We start from the raw sequence: 17,482 nt of genomic DNA on the forward strand, positions 1-17,482 counted from the left end.
ACAATTTTATACTAGATATCTCCGAGTATATTTTGATTTGTAATCAGTATGATAAGGGATGAGGGTGAAGGGGGGGGGGGGGGGGGGGTAGGGGGGGGAAGTGGAGGAAGGAAGGGGGGGGGGGGGGAGATATCCGTAGAGAATACTCTGACCTTATAATAAACCTAACAAAGATGTCTATCTAGGTTTTTAACCAACTATTAATAACCAATTATTAATAACAGTACATAGACAAGACAGGACCAGACAAGACAATGAGGGAAAGAGGGTATAGGGGGGGGGGGGGGGAGATTTTAGTCGTTAAGGAGTTTCAGCTTCTAGATCTGCTTTCCACAGGGAGTCCGACGCTTGTTGATTTGTGGTCCTAGCGAGCTACCATGTGATCTATATATAACTGACTGTATAGTTTATTTCTGATTGGCTTTCCTGATTGAGACCCCGCATCTCCACAGACAGTCCCCCAAAATCTCAAGTGACCACTTATCTTCTGGTGGGTTGGGTTCCATATGAGTGGCTATCCGTCTAACGCAGACTAGGAAGAGTCAAGCATGGGGTATAACCTTAACCTATCTTTTAATTGTGTGTCTAGCGTGTTAAGAATGGGTTCCCATTTCCTCATATATTTCTGAGGAGAGAAATGAGCATCCATCTGAACGGATCTTTTGTCGAACAGCATCAACTGAATGAGTTTGGTTTCTAATTCTCTAATGGATGGGGTGGAGGAGAAAATCCAGTGTATAAGTATCATTTTCCTAGCAAGCGTTAGGCATATAATAAGTAAAGGAATATGTTTAGAGAAGGAGGTTGGGAGATGCCAATTTGAGAAATTCAAGCATAGGCAGGCCAGGGGGTCAATTACTAAAGTAGTGGAAAAAATTTTGTTAATATAGCTTATAGTCTTTCTCCAGAACTTCAGAATCTTAGAGCAACTCCAGAAGCAGTGGTAAAACTTTGCATTCCCCAATCTGCATTTGGGGCATTCCCCAGTGGCCTCTGCAGACATATGTTTGCTTTGTGCCGGTGCAATATATATACGGTGAAGTACTTTAAAATGTACCTCCTGCAAGTATGAGGAATGCAAAATCCTCATCGTCTTTGCGAAGTTATAAAAAAGGTCTTCTGGAGTGTATGATCCTGGGATATCTTTTTTCCATGACTCGAATAGTGTGTAAAAGTGTTTACTGGGTAGTGTGGGGATAATAGTTTCATATGTGTGAGCAAGTTTATGTTCTTGTGTGTGGATGTCTTTGAAAATAGTAGAGAGTGGATCGGCCTGGGTCGAGTAAAGGATATTGGGAATGAGTGGCATAATGTAGTGTCTTGCTTGCAGATACATATAAAAGTGAGTCTTCGGGATGTCGTATGAGGATTGGAGTTTGTCAAATGTGAGAATATTGCCTCCAGGATCAAATAATTTTGTGGCAAGATCAAGGCCCTTACGTTTCCATTCCTTGTATGCTGGATTTGTCAGTGAGGGTGGGAAAGATGGGTTACCCCATATAGGGATAAATGGAGAGCATGTCGGGAGTCTGTCTATTTTCTTGTTTAGTTGCAGCCACGCGTCATATGTATGTCTGAATAGAATATGATTCAACAAAGTGTTGGGTATCTGTTTGACCTGGGAGTGTAAAAGGGCGCAGGGGGAATAGGGGTAAAAAATGGCGTTGTCTAAATCTGTGTCTACGTAGGAAGCGCTTCGTCCCATCCAATCTGAGACATATCTCATATGCAAGGACCAGGTATAGGCTTGGAAGTCGGGGATTTTTAAGCCTCCCGAGCTAGAGGGGTGTTGCAGTTTGACGAGAGACATCCTGGGTCTTTTCCCTTTCCATAAGAATCTGGACATTAGACCATTTAGTGTCTGGATGTCTTGTTTCAGGAGTGTGCAAGGTATCATTTGTAAAATATAAAAGATTTTTGGGAAAATCACACTCTTTAAGACAGCGGCTCTGCCCAGGAGAGATATAGGTAGCCTAGTCCAGCATTCTAGTTGGGATTTTATTTTTGATAGGAGTGGGGAAAAATTTGCTTTGTATATATGTCTGGGATTAGGCGTGATCAGGACTCCGAGGTATTTAATAGATGTGTTTTGAATTTGAAATTGTTGGATTGTGGGATGAGTGCCAATGTTTGGGGGCATGGGGGTGATTGGGAGGATTTCTGTTTTACTGATATTAATTTTATATCCAGAGAAGGTACTAAAGGAGCGAATAGTATCCATGATCGCGGGTAGGGACGTAAGGGGATTCGTGACAAACAGAATCATGTCGTCAGCAAATAAAGCGAGTTTAAGTTCAACTGATTTGATTTGGATTCCGGAGAAATTTGGGTCTGCTCTGAGTGCGATTGCTAGTGGTTCCAAGGCTATGGCAAATAAGAGGGGGGAAAGGGGACACCCCTGTCTGGTGCCTCGCTGGATCTGGAATGGTGGTGACAGGTATCCATTACAGGCTATTTGTGATGAAGGGTTGGTATATAAAGTTTGTATGAATTTAATGTAAGCTTGGGGGATGCCAAATCTGTTCATGGTGTGGTAGAGGTGGGGCCATTGTACCAAATCAAAGGCCTTTTCCGCGTCAATCGCTAAGAGTAGGGCCGGGGAGTTTTGAGAGAACTCTGAGTGATACAGTTGGGTGGCAGCTAGTATTTTCCTTACATTGCGAACAGAGTGTCTGCCTTTGATAAAACCTGTTTGGTCATGTTGTATTATGGAGGGTAATATGGGGTTAAGTCTGTCTGCTAGTATTTTCGTCAGTATCTTGTAGTCGTTGTTGAGGAGGGATATGGGTCTGTAGGACCCTGGATTTGATAAATCCCGACCTGCTTTGGGGAGAACTTTAATTATTGCGTTATTGAAGAATAGTGGGGGGGAGTCATTTGCTAAGATAGAATTGAAGACAGAGACGAGTATAGGGCCTATTCTCTCCGAGAACATGCTATAAAAGTCACTCGCAAACCCATCTGGGCCAGGAGCTTTTGCTCTTTTTAGTTTCCTGATTACGCCGTTGACCTCTTCCAAGGAGATCGGGACTGTGAGTGTGCGAGCCACTTCATTTGAGATCGTAGGGTAGGAGAGGCGATCCCATTGTTCTGCGTCATAAGGGGGGGGGGTAACAGTGGTAGTGATGGGGCTGGAATAAATGGAAGAATAAAAATCAGTCATAACTTGCGATATTTGAGAGTTTGAGGTGGTGAGGGACCCGTCTGTTTGTGTCAGGGGGTGTATGAGCATGGGAGATCTGTCAGAGTTTAAAATGGTGGAGAGGAGTTTCCCCGTTTTATTGCCAAAGGTGTGGAAACGATAACTAGAAAGAAATTGTAATTTGTCGGTCGAGTTTTGCAGTGAGTCCTCTAGGAGGACTTTTGCTTTTTGATATGCTATTTTGTTGGTCAGATTTGGTTGTTGGGTGTACGTAGCGTATGCTTCAGTTAGGGAAGATTGTAGTGAAATGTAGTCACGGGATTGGCTTTTTTTGAGTTGTTTCTCATAGGCCATGATCGACCCTCTCAGGGATGCTTTGGCCGCCATCCAATAGTTTACCGGATTGGAGGCCAAATATTCCGAGTTGAATGCATGATATTCATCCCAGGCTGAAGTGAGGTGCTTTTTAAATGCTTCAGATTTGGTAAGTTGGGAAGGGAATCTCCACGTTTTATAGTTAGATCTTTCAGTGGATGTGGATATGGTGCATTGTATTAGGGCGTGATCGGAGATGAGTATGGGGTGTATCTGTGAGGCTTTCATGTTTGGGAATAATGAGGCGGAGATTAGTATGTAATCTATGCGTGATTGGGTTTGGTGGGCTGCGGAAAGACAGGTGTATTCGCGTGAAGTTGGGTGGGAGGATCTCCATGAATCTACAAGTTTAAGGGTTTTAGTTAAGAAAGGGATGCCTATCTTGGGTGGATGTCTGGGTTTTGCGGAGGTGGAAGACCTATCTAATACCTGGTGAGAAGTTAGATTGAAATCGCCACAGAGTATAATTTTAGAGTCAATTTTTGGGGTAAGAATTTTAATCAGGTTTGTGAAGAATTTTTTGTTATAGATGTTGGGGGCATATATAGAACATATAATGTAAGTGGAGTTCGCAATGTCGGCAGTGATTATGATGTACCTCCCTTCAGGGTCTGTGATGGTGTGTGTGACTATGATCGGGAGAGCTCTGGAACAGAGTATGACAACCCCTCTAGCCTTACTATTATACGGGGCCGATGCTAGTACCTTCCACTTTAACATCTGAAGTTTAGCTATCTCAGGGGCCAGTAAGTGCGTCTCCTGGAGACAAACAATATCAAGGGACTGTCTCTGGAGATACAGAAGTACCTTTCGTCTTTTTGCAGGAGAGTGGATTCCTCCTACGTTGAGGGAACCAACTTTCAGCTCAGTCATTTGTATCAAAGATGGTGGAGGTTGCTCGCCCGGACTATTTCTCCTGTACAGATGATCTTCGACCTATATTATTGAGTGGAGGACAAGAGGGTAGAAAGGGGAGGGAGACAAACACATACTGGACTGGGGAGACAAGACAAACATGGATTAAGTAACAAATTGCATGTAAGACATGCCAAAAAACATTTTCCAACACAAGGACAACCGCATTAAGTGACATAAAAAATGGTTTAGAATATTCCCATAAGGGATACATTAGAATATAACGAATCCGGAACATGGCTGAACTTGCCGCAAGTCCTATTAGCCGAGTCCAGTACACTGAAGTTACTAATTCTTGAAGGGCTCATTGGCTGTGGGGCCAGGTGTACCAAGGGCATAAATTGTGGGCTACATATTGACTGTAAGGTGATCGGGAGATGCCCATGAGTATCAGGCAACAGTGGATGGGCACGATGATTGCAGGAGAATTCGATAATAAGACCTGTAAATGGAGAAGGCACAGGGGGGGGGGGGGGGGATGAGGGGGAGTGTAGCTGATACAGCAAAGACAATACAAATTGTGGGATCCTTGAAGAGTGGTGAGATATTGTCCGTCAGGAACTGTGTTGGACCTCTGTTAGTCTTGTGGGTCATTTAACCTTTGGGAAGGGTCCAAGTTAATGTGCAGGCACTCTTATCATTGAGATATTTGCGTGACAATGCCGACAGCTCAAGTGGTATCTTGATGCACTGGGGGGTCAGCGATGCTGCGGTTAGATGCGTGGCTACTTTCCCGTAGGAAACCCAGTGCGTCGTCAGGGCACGAAAAATCAAAGTGAGAGTCTGCCGTAAAAATGCGAAGGCGAGCAGGGTACATGAGGGCGAATTTATAGCCTTCGTTCACTAAGCGGGTACATATAGTGGAGAAAGATCTTCTCTGTTTTGATAACTCCACCGAGAAGTCTTGAAATATTCTGATCCTTCTCCCCTCCCACTGTAAATCTTGTTGTCTGCGCGAGGCTTTCCATATAGCAACTTTGTGCAGATAATTCATGCACCTAAACAGCACTGCTCGGGGTCTGGCATCAGCTTGTCTGAGCGGGGGGCCTACTCTGTGGATCCGCTCTATCACGATATCTTTGCATTCAGCTTGTATCCCTAGGAGCTGGGGGAGAGACAGCGAGGCAAAGGAGGCTAGTGCAGGTCCCTTGAGGGTTTCTGGTAACCCCACTATTCTAATGTTATTGCGTCTGGAACGATTTTCAGCGTCGTCCAGACGGTTCCACAATTGGAAGTTCTCCTTCTGGAGTTTTATTATGTCCTTCTGCACAACGTGCATATCATGGCTCAGGGCCCCTACCCTATTCTCAGCGTCTGTAACCCTGGTGTTAAGGTGCCGGATTTGCTGTGTAATTTCTTGCACCGCGCTAGCCAGGATGGAGGGCATAGTGGCTTTTATAGCCTCCACTATGTCTCCATATGTGGCCGGAGCGTCAGCGTCTTTAAATACCTGCGATGCTGAAGCTGAGAGGTCTCTCTGAAGCGCCGCCGCCTGCCTGGATGCTGGTGAGGGAGGCGCGGAGTCCGGGTCGGGCGCCATATTGGATTCGGCGCGTCTCTTCTCCGACCTCTGTTGTGGCTTGTGGGTGACTCCTGATGCCATGTCGTGTCAGCCTGGTAGGTAGCGGAAGGTTCAGGGGTGCAGTGCGGGTGTTTGGAGTCGCACTAACGGCTCCGTTCGGCTGATTCGTGGACCGCGGCTTGGAGCAGCTCAGCTCAGCGTGTGAGCCTCATGAAGCCGGAAGCGGAAGTCCAAACCATTATAAACATTTAGCGTTTTTCTCAGGGATAACGGAACTAAATTGTAATTGACAAGATTGCAGTTTCTTTAGATGTTCAATTGTGCAGGTAAGGGACACACAAGCCTGGAATCCCTACCCAACACCTCTGCCCTCACTTCACAATTATGAAATGCTGTTTTTATTCAGATGTAAGCACCTACTATCAGCGATGCTAATATGGGACGGAATGTTTTAGAATGTAAGCTCTCACGAGCAAGGCCCCCTTCCTTCATCTGTTTTTCCAACTCTTACTTAAAGACTATCATCTTTTCCACACTCCCTTCAAAAGGCATTGAATCCATCGGTTTTCTACCACCCTGGTACTTCATTTGAAGATACCTGCAGCAGCTTCTGATTCCATACTGACCCGATTACTGCGATCTGTAGATGATGAATCTCCGTAATTCATCAAGCATTCGTTTTAGCCATGCGGCTCCGACTATAGAACTCGCTTCCCCGCAGTTTGAGAACCACCCGATCTAGAATAAATCAAAAATAGACACAAGACTTTCCTGTTAACTCAATCATTTCCTTAATTCCCTTAAGTATTGTTTATGAAAAGCTTTCCCGCACTGCATTGTTCCTGTACTGTATTATATTCATTCTATCTCTTAAGTGCCTAGAGTCCTATTGGAGAGAGCGCTATATAAATAAAATTATTATTACTCTTCAAGGTCATTTGCTGATATAAGTTGTACTTGTCCTTCATTGTGTTCTTGTTTTGCCTGTTTATGTACTGTACTCTGTAATTGGGCGCTGTGGATCCCTTGTAGCACCATATAAGTAAAGGATAATAATGAAATGTAATCATATGTTCTAACATCCCCTGTACTGTAATCAAAACAAACATGGCTGTTACTGAACCTACAACTACATTCTACCTTACCCAACCGCACAACAAGCGGATATTGGCAGAAGCTTTAGTAACCTTACAATTTGGCATCTTTCTGTAAGGTCTGCGGGTGCCTCATCCTGGACATCGGGCCAATTAATGCCTCATTTTCCTCCTGGTTCACACGGTATATGGTTTGTTGTAGGCATTCGGCTAGAAAGGGGCAAATGTCATAATATGGGGATAGTAGCGCTGGTGGAATATGGGAGTGTGGTTTTGTGTTGTGTGCAGAGATGAGTGTGCAACCCACCTGGTAATGATCCATTGTTTGTAAAGCTGAAAAATAAATGGTAATATTTAGAACACTTCCAGTCCGAGGGTAAATAGAGTATATCCAGTAGCTTATGGAGTTGCTCGATCTTAGACCAGTGACGTCTTCAGGGAAAGAAAGTGTTAAGTGCTTGTACTGCCCCTGCGCACTGATGGCAGTGGTAGTGTATGGTCTCAGTCATGACCTTTACAGTACAGATGTGCAGGTTCAGTTTTACTCAGTTCTCAAATCCAGATCCTATTGGCTGTCACGTTTTGGATAGCCAATAAGATTTAGATTTGAGATCAGAGTAAAACCGAACCCGCACATCTCTACTTTTCAGGCATATTATTATGCAGAGACAATCTGGTTGAAACAACCCAAAGCCCCTAAGCCAGGCGGGTGCCGGACGCAGGATCCCGACAGTCATTTACCCAACGTCAGGATCCCGACTGTCAAAACGCCGCAACCACCCACTATTTTCCCTCGTAGGGTCCATGACCCCCATAGAGGGAGAATAGAATAGGTGGCGAGCCACCGTGCCCGCAAGGGGCTTTGTTGCACTCACCATGCTGTCTGAGTCCGGGCAGTCGGGATCCCGACTGTCAGAACCCTATACCACACCCAAGCCACGCATATGTAACCTGTGGCTCTCCAGGTGCTGTTAAACTACAAGTCCCAGCATGCCTTGCCACAGTTTTGCTATTAGGAAGTGCTAAAACTTGGCACAGCATGCTGGGACTTTTAGTTTCACAGCTGGAGAGCCACAGGTTGCCTACACCTGCCCTAAGCTACACATGGCCAGGCTGTGGGCACCTAAGTCATAGCCCTGGTAAGGAACCAGAAGCACATAGACCACAGATAAGCAGTCTGACCTATGATACAAATTATGCAGTGGCAATTTTTTACGCAGCGCTGCTTTGCCAATTGGACCAGAACTTAATACACTCAGTACAAACTAAAGGCCCCCAATACACTATGCTATTTTTGGACGATTTCATCCGATTTCTGCACTTTGGGCCGATAACCGGGTGAAATCGGCCCAAAATCGTGGGTGTGTGATATCTGATCCAATCCGATGCACGGTCCCGTGCGCATCGGACCGGATCAGGGAGGTCGGACGATCAGCATGTACGATCACGTCCGACCTCCCTGTATGCATATGCCTGCCCACCTGACAAGCATATGCATGCAGACACCGGGGGAGCAGTGGGGCGGGCAGCGGGTCCCTGAGTGCTTGGCTGGCGGCGCCGGCGAGTGCTGACCTGGCCGGTGTGATGATCACAGTCTCTCATTCAGCAGCGCTGCGGAACGGGAGTGGGACGCACAGTGGCGGGTATTAGATTTTTAAAATACCTGTCAAATGACTGTCCGTTCTCTGATTGGCTGAGAGCTCTCAGCCAATCAGAGAAGGGCCAATCATTTGACAGGTTTTTTTAAAAATCTAATACCCGCCACTGTGCGTCCCGCTGCTCCCGCAGCGCTACTGAATGAGAGAGACTGTGATCACCACACCGCCCCGGCCAGGTCAGCACTCGCCGGCGCCGCCAGCTAAGCACTCAGGGACCCGCTGCCCGCCCCACTGCAAGCGATTTATCACGTCAAATTTGGCTCATCAAAAAACAAATTGTATGTGAGCCTCCCGGGGAGCTCCTGGGCGGCTCACAGGAGAATTGGGTCCGACTTGTCCTGAGGACAAGTCGGCCTAATGTGTGGGGGCCTTAAGATACTACTGCAAGAAGGAGTTACAGTATATAGAGATGGAGGGGTGGATGTATGAAGCAGTGATAAGGGAGGACAAGTGACTCATGGCAACCAATCAGCAGCTCTGTAGTTTTATATTATGCAAATTATAGATGTTACTTTAGTGCCGATTAGTTGCCATGGGCCACTCCTCCTCTGACTCACTCCTCCTCCCTTATCACTGCTTCATACATCTACCCAGGAGTTACATTACAAGCGAGTTGCAGCAGTTTGAGTTTCATATCTGATTGTGCCATCTCCAGTCCAAAGTTACTACTGCCCCCTACTGGAATAAATCCAATAATAACAGTGTATTGTAACAACGTTACTAGAGTTCCTGACTACATGCAGCATATCCGATAGAAACCATGTAATAGCAGATTCACACAGCATTGGAAAGTAGTCTGAATATAGCTGCATGTATTGGAGCACACTACAGGCATTTGGCCCAGCTTAATAGATGTACAGTGTCTAGATAGAAACGCAATAGGTAGACTCAGGTTTTGCACTATTTTTCGGGGGCCTTTTTCATACGTTACCATCCACGTGGACCACAATTGAGAATGGGAAATTGTGGTGAGCGTAGAGTGGCACCAAGTGTCCGAAACATGGTGATCGAAACTGGGTGACCTAATTGGGGGTTCATGTCAACATTGACACCAAAAATTGAGATAAACGCATGTTGACATTGTTCACGTCGCTTATGTTGCTTTGACCATGTCCACCAATTGCGTGTCTACTTTTTGTCAATGTCTACTAGCAAATAAAGTAAAAAATAAAAAAAAGAAATGCCAATCTCTCCTGAAGTCAGTAAAAGAGGGAGAGGAGACAATTTATATTAAGACATGACACAGATATGGCTGCACTGCAAGTAGCATAGTCACTCAGCAAAATCTCCAGGGTACATCGTTGCCGATGAAATTAAAGCTTGAGAAACACAGATCCGTAAAAGTTTCAGCTCACGGCTGTATCTCACCGCTTCCTAATCCAAACCAAGCTAATAATAAAAAACACACACACACAAAAAAAAGGGAAACCACAAACTTCACAAAAGTCATAATTTATTGAATGTTTAGAATCAGCCCATGGTCTCTCACTCCCGAGTGTGGTCCTAAACCATGGCAACGAGGAGAGATTTACAGGTTATACAATTCCGTAAGAGAGCAAAATGACACTTTGAAGTACAGTAGAGAACCGCCGGGCTTCTCGGCACAGAAGTGGCGGTTTCCAACATGAGCGCCACATCGACAGAAAATAAGAGAGTGCCTTGTGGGGTCACACAGCACAATGATTTTTTTTTTCCTTTTTTTAAGAGGGGAAACAAGGTTTTATATCTAACCGTCGGCACAGAGGCTTCAGCAGCTGCCTCTGGTTAATGTGACATTGATTAAGGTAGAAGGTTCTGCAGTAAGTGCTGTGTGACTCAATTAACAAACCCCATGCCAGGAAGACGACTTTCAAGGTACAAGATACAAATGTTAGAGAAATCAACTGGTTTATGTATCACTGAGGCGGTCACCAGATTATGGACAGCTAAGCTATCGCCGCTACCAAACAGCTCTAATAACGGGGTGGATGTAGCTTCCCCTTGTCAGTCAATGCTGCTGTTGCGGCAGCGCAGGTGGCCTCATTTCATCTAGTCCGTATCACACTATTCACGTCTAAGCTGCTCTGATGAACAGGATCGGGAGAAACATACTATCTTAAAAATAATTAGAGCTGCAGCAGCCGCAGTCACAGAAATATGGAGGTGCCCATTTAACACATACTAGGGGAACAAGAGTAGCCTGGTCACAGATCACCTGCAATTTAGAGTAGGGGGATGATCGCACAGTGCAGCCACCTGTTGTACAAGTCTTTTGAATGGAACACAAAAAAGAGCAACTGCAAACTTCTAACATGTGACCGACACATACAAGACTTTGGAGACACAAATCAAATGATCAGCCCTGTAAGGGGACAATGCGATAACACTAGTTTGTTTTATTATTGTACGAGCACTACAAAAAAAATAACCTGCAACCAACCAGTGACAAAGGTTTAGTGCTTACTTGGTAATACCACAATACAGGTCAAACAGCATTATTATTACAGATTCCTTGTGCGTATAAAACTACAAAACGTTTTATTGGTTTGGTTACGTTGATGCAGTGCAAAGAATTAAGTTTGTGGAGAGGGCGCGAGACTGGAAAATAGTTAAAAATTAGAAAGAAAGAAAAAAAAATTAAGTAAAAAAAATATATATGTATGGTGTTGCATATGGGGGTTATCTGGGTAGAAAAAAAAAAAGAGAGAGAGAGGATTTAAGAGGCAGCTAAAGCAATACACAAGCCTTATAACCAAACTGTAATCCCTCTTCGTATAGAGAACCATAGATTCTAGCACCCATCCGTGACTTACATTAAACTCAACACCACACATGGCACACACCTGTGCATTGTGAACTGGGAAGAAGTGCGTACACGATGTTACATACGTACACAGAGAGAAATTTTGTTTTTGCTAAGATTCTGTTAATGCTGGTTCAATCGTACTTGTAGGTGTGTGGGTTTGTTTTGTTTATATATATATATTTATAACTAAGGTACACTTGAAATATTATATCATTTTCTCAGGAACGAGGATGTTAGAATGGCTGTACACAACATTAAAGGACACCGATTGGGTTACAGAGTCTGTGCAGTTCATCGCAGTGTGCATAGATGTCCGAATGACTCCGTGTCTTCAGTATCTCATGGTACTAGATGCTCGGAAATAAGACAGGAACTTGAAACACAGACTAACCACAAAGTACCAGATGTTTCTTGCCATTTGTGACCTTGCAATGAAGACACGCCAAATGAGGACCACTAGGACGGTATTGAATCCATAGCGAATGTTCCGTAACCTGGAATAGAACGTAATTTGCCCAATAAGATGCACTATAGAAGATTTAAAACATTGGTTACCGCAATGAACGCCCCCTATACCGGTTCCATTTTCTCCCGTTAATTGGCTACTAAAATAAGCATTCTCTTACAACATTTCATACAATGGGTATTTCAACCTAGCCTTCATAAAACCATACAATGAGGACCACCGCCTCACCGTCCTAAAACCATACGAGGACCTTTGATAACGACGTTCTGAAATAGCAAAACGCGTCAGTGGCTATTGCCCACACTACAGATATTGGACTGACTCGAACCAGCCCCAAACGAAACCATCCTTAAAGGGCCCACTGCATCTGAAACTGAATACTCCACCACTTTGCCCTGCTCCAGCTGCTCATCTTTACCCCCTCCATGGTGGACAGGATCTCTGCTAAAACTAGCCTGGATACCAACTATTAGGAGGTATATGGAACCAATTACAAACGGTGGACAGTAATTAACCATTCCAATTCACTTTGACTTGGTACTTGCTTATATAAACCTGGGGCATACTAGGAACGGACAGCATCATTTGATACAAGAAAAAAAAAAGTGTGAGTACATTTGGGGTGGAATGTATCAAACCTTCTGAAGAGTAGAGAAGTGGACAAGCTGCCCATAGAAACCAATCAGCTTCTAACTAGCATGCATCATGGAGGTCTGGAAAGTATGTAGAAGCTGATAGGACGCTATAGGCACCCGGTCTACTTCTCCATGCTTTAGACGGCTTGATACTTCCCCCCCCCTTTACTTATTAGCTACTTTGGTGAGGCAGTTGGTCCCTATCAAAGCTAGAGCAGTACTCAAGTTATTTAAACAGGTGCGGTTTCACAGATTCAAACTTAAGCTGGCCATACATCTACAGATTGATTGACAGATCTGGCTGGCTGGCACGAAAATCTGGAAATCTCTGAACAGGTTTCGGCAGTTTTCCAGCATTTCAAAGCAAATGGTCAACTGTCATTTGCTCTCATCCATTACCAGGTTTTGTTCCAACTAGCCAGATCTGACAATAAATCTGTAGATGGGTGGCCAGCTTTACATGGAGCCCATCCCCCAGATCTGCCTGATAATTATATGGAGTATATTATCTATAGGTGCCATTATTATACCAACAGTTCGATGGATCAACGATGTCTAGACCAACAATGACGTGGCCGGTCACTAAATGGCTGAATGCGTTATCGACTGTCACTGCCGATGCCCTTCCAGTCGACTTTTTGCTTGCGTCGAACCTCGGGTGCTAATACACAAAAACGTGCACCCACTGGTGAAACAAAATGAACTTACATCATTATCAAATTGGTAACATGAAGATCAATCTGAAAAACTGGAGAGAAAAAAACGACCATAGTGCAATAATGTCTGAAGTATTGAAGCTGTTTAATTATCAATGGCCACTCACATGGGAGAGATCAAACAGCGCATATAAATGGTCTTTAGTGTCTTCTTCCTGGATTACTCCTCAATATCTGCAGGGACTTGATAAAAGACTTGATAGTGCAAATAAAGTATGATAAAACACAACCATTTATTAGTGCACTCACAATAAAACAGTGATAAAAGCATATCACCCATATCAAGGGTAATGGATCCCGGATTTGACTGGTCCGTCTGAACGGGGAAAAGGGTTCACCTAAAACGGCTGGTCACATCTGGAGGTCAACAGTCCTGTCCGGTCGGTGATGATTATTTGCTTGAGCGCGCTATCAAGCTAAATGAGCCCTTCCTCAGAAGCATAGTCACCATCATCAAACGGGGCCGTTCTTAAATACCCTGTTCGTAATCAAAGATAATGCTGCATAGCTGCTCATCCGGCTGATTCCACCGGGATGTGATGTAGCGCCACTAGCCGGAAGTAGCAGAAGATAGTTCATCGCCGCTTTGCGTTCCACAATTAATTTCCTGTTTGTGGTCCTATTTGAAAAGTTCTATCTGGAAAGTTCCGACTATTCGGAAGAATATTGTAGGTATAAGATTTATTATTGAAGGTATAAGATTTATCCTTCAAAAAAAAAAAAAAAAAAAAACTCATTATTATCTCCAACGTTATGGCACAGCTATGGGTACCAGGTTTGCCCCAGCCACGCAAACCTCTTCATGTCATATTGGGAATCTCAAACCGTATGGCATGGAGAGGAGCTGGGGGCAGGCCTGGTACTCTGGCGTCATTACATCGACCAAGTCTTATTTTTTTGGAAAAATGTCCCTGATCACTTGGAATCCTTCTGAAGTTCACTTAATCTGAATGATTGAGACATAATACTTACTTTCAGAAAGAGTAATGAAGAATTTTACTTTTTGGATCTATGTCTATATAAATAGGAGGAACCCTTAATACTAAAGATTATCGTAAATCTACAGATTAAAATAGCTTAATTTGTAAACAAGCCAACACCATTGTAATTGGCTTGATGGAATTCCCTTTGGCCAGTAATTACGAGTTAAAAAGGAACTATACCGAACCCGAAATTTACCAAAAACAATCAACAGAAATGGGAGCACATTTTATAGAAAAGGGTTACCCAAAAATCATGATAGAAAAGGCCAAAGAGAAAGTAGATAAGATTTCTAGAGATACATTAATTCATCAGGACAAAAGAATTAATGTAAGAGACAATGACGTCCAGTGGTCTTTTATTAGTCAATATCATTGTCAGTATAGGGAGGTGGAAGGTATTTTTAAAAATAATTGGAAGATTTTATTTAAGGATCCCGTTTTGGGCCCAGAACTTCCCCCTTTTCCTCGTTTTATATATAGACGATCTAAAACGATCAAGGACACTGTAGTCCGAAGTGCTATGGATGCCCCTAAAATAATGAGTATCCGTAGCCAGGGGTTTCGTCTTTGGGGTATATGTCAAATGTGCAGATCCACTAAAGGCCCCAGTAAAATTAAAGAGTGCGAAGTAAAACAAGTGAAATATCCAATAAAGGATTTCATCACTTGTAATACCAGAAATGTTATCTATAGTATAGAATGCAAATGTGGATTGGTGTATGTGGGCAAAACCACTATGAGCCTTAAAACTAGACTGTCCGAGCACGTATAGAACATAAATAAAGGTCTCGACAGCCATACATTATCAGTTCACCATTCAGACCTTTGCCAAATAAAATCTTTTTGGGGAATACAACAGATTAACCCAAACTGGCGCTGCAATGACATAGAAGTACGCCTTGCAAAAACTGAGATGCAGAGGATTTGGAAACTCAAAACTCTAGTCCCAACAGGTCTGAATGGTGACTTTGAAATTAAATGGTTCCTTTAATATATTTAAATGACTGATTAATCTTAGTTTTTAGGAATGCCTTCCACCATTTATTAACTTTTTACCTATATTTCTTTGTCTCTTTATGTAGTATATCTATCGATATTTTTCTGATATAGTACTCTTATCTGTTGTTTTTATCTTTTTGGGTCTATGGACTGATCGATCAATATGGATATTACTATGGACAAAATGGATGTGCGTTCCAAATATAAGGACATGGAGTATGGAAGACATCTATAGACCGCAAACAGGAAATTAACTGTGGAACGCAAAGAGGCTATGACCTATCTTCTGCTACTTACGGCTAGTGGCGCTACGTCATATCCGGGTGGAATCAGCCGGCTGAACGGCTATGCATCATTATCTTTGATTACGGACGGGGCATTTAAGAATGGCCCCGTTCGATGACGGTGACTATGCTTCTGAGGAAGGGCTCGTTTAGCCCAAAAGCGCGCTCTAGCAAATCATCATCACCGAACGGACCGGACAGGACTGTTGACCTCCAGATGTGACCGGGAGTTTTAGGTGAACCCTTTTCCCCGTTCAGGCGGACCAGTCAAATCCGGGATCCATTACCCTTGATATGGGCGATATGTTTTTATCATTTGTTTTATTGTGAGTGCACTAATAATTGTTATATGTCCCTGTAGATATTGAGGAGTAATACAGGAAGAAGAGACTAAAGACCATTTATATGCGGGTTGAGCTCTCCCATGTGAGTGGCCATTGATAATAAAATGGCTTCAATATTTCAGACATTATTGCACTATGGTCGTTTTTTTTCTCTCTTGAGTTTTTCAAATTGGTAACATGAAGATCAGAACATCAATTTGATAATTGTGTAAGTTAATTTTGTTTCGCCAGTGGGTGCACTTATTTGTGTGTGTTCTCTGTTCTATGTTTAAGCTTTCTGTGGTGGAAGCTTTTTGGCGTCACCCTGGGCAGAAACATCTTTGCGCTGTGGAGATCAGATTTTTGTATTAGGAACCTCTGCTAATATTGAACTAGACGCATTTGACCATTGGCGGTGGACAACATGACTGTCCATCTAGACATTGATCCGCTATACCAGAACTGCGCCGACTGCCTACACGGAACGCACACAACTGATGACTTTACAGAAAACGAGACACCACAACAACGAGTAACTTACTTGTTTAGGTGCTTCCTGGCTGCGGGGAGTCCCGACATTTCCTCGTTCAGAACATACTTTTTTGTTCCCATGCAATAGTTCTCCATGTATTCTGCCCAGTGCAGCTGTCTGACATCAAAGTTAAACACCTGTACATAAATACGGACTTGTATTAACATCTGTCAGTCTCAACCACAAACAAAAATCACACCTACTCCATGTGGAAACGTAGCAGAGAAAAAAATAAATGTATGAATATATATTCTAGAGATGTGCGGTTCGGATTTGGCTCGGATTTCAAATCCGAATCTCATTCGCTATCGGCTGTCACATGTTGTGGATAGCCAATAAAATATCGCTTTGAAATCCTAACCGCACATCTCTAATATATTCTGCTCCCCACAAAAGTAGCTTCCACAAGCTCAGGGGGGGCGGGCAGCACAGAAGAGCGTCTGCAGTTAGTGGGGGATGCGGTCATTTGGTCTACTGCATTATGGTCGACAGTCATTAGGTCGAATCCATTAGGTCGACATGCTAAAAGGTCGACATGACTCTAGGTCGACATGGGAAAAGGTCGACATGATTCTAGTTCGAAAGGTCATTAGTTCGACAGGTCATTAGTTCGACAAGGTCATTAGTTCGACATTGTCTATGTCGACATTCACAAGGTCGACATGGAGTTTTTCACTGTTTTTTGAGCCAACATGTGCCGACAGGCGGTATTTCATGCCCTACCATCCACTAGGGCGTGGTGGGAGAATAAAATAGTGTGCCGAGCGTAGCGAGGCGCTCGCGATGCGAGGGGATGCAGTACACTTCCATGTCGACTGTGTTGACATTCAGGTAAAAAAACAGTGAAAAACCCCATGTCGACATTGTGAATGTCGACATAGACAATGTCGAACTAATGACCTTGTCGAACTAATGACCTTTCGACCTAGAATCATGTCGACCTTTTCCCATGTCGACCTAGAGTCATGTCGACCTTTTAGCATGTCGACCTAATGGATTCGACCTAATGACTTTCGACCATAATGCAATAGACCAAATGATCCCAACCCGTTA

The 17,482-nt window shown here is 43.8% G+C and overlaps 1 protein-coding gene across 2 annotated transcripts in view; it reads right to left on the reverse strand.

Annotated features, from left to right (window-relative positions):
• Positions 1–10,142: 10,142 nt before the first annotated feature.
• Positions 10,143–17,482, reverse strand: part of FAR1 (fatty acyl-CoA reductase 1) — an 80,823-nt gene continuing 73,483 nt past the window's right edge. For both annotated transcript variants that reach the window (XM_083164339.1, XM_083164338.1), the window contains exons 11-12: positions 16,439–16,566; positions 10,143–11,985 (exon numbers count right to left, since the gene is read on the reverse strand). In XM_083164339.1, the coding sequence (XP_083020465.1) occupies positions 11,823–11,985; positions 16,439–16,566 (291 nt within the window). In that variant the 3' untranslated portion in view covers positions 10,143–11,822. The remainder of the gene's footprint in view (positions 11,986–16,438; positions 16,567–17,482) is intronic.

The sequence above is a fragment of the Crinia signifera genome, chromosome 11 (assembly GCF_055691185.1).
Source record: "Crinia signifera chromosome 11, ASM5569118v1, whole genome shotgun sequence".
Taxonomy (NCBI): Eukaryota; Metazoa; Chordata; class Amphibia; order Anura; family Myobatrachidae; genus Crinia; species Crinia signifera.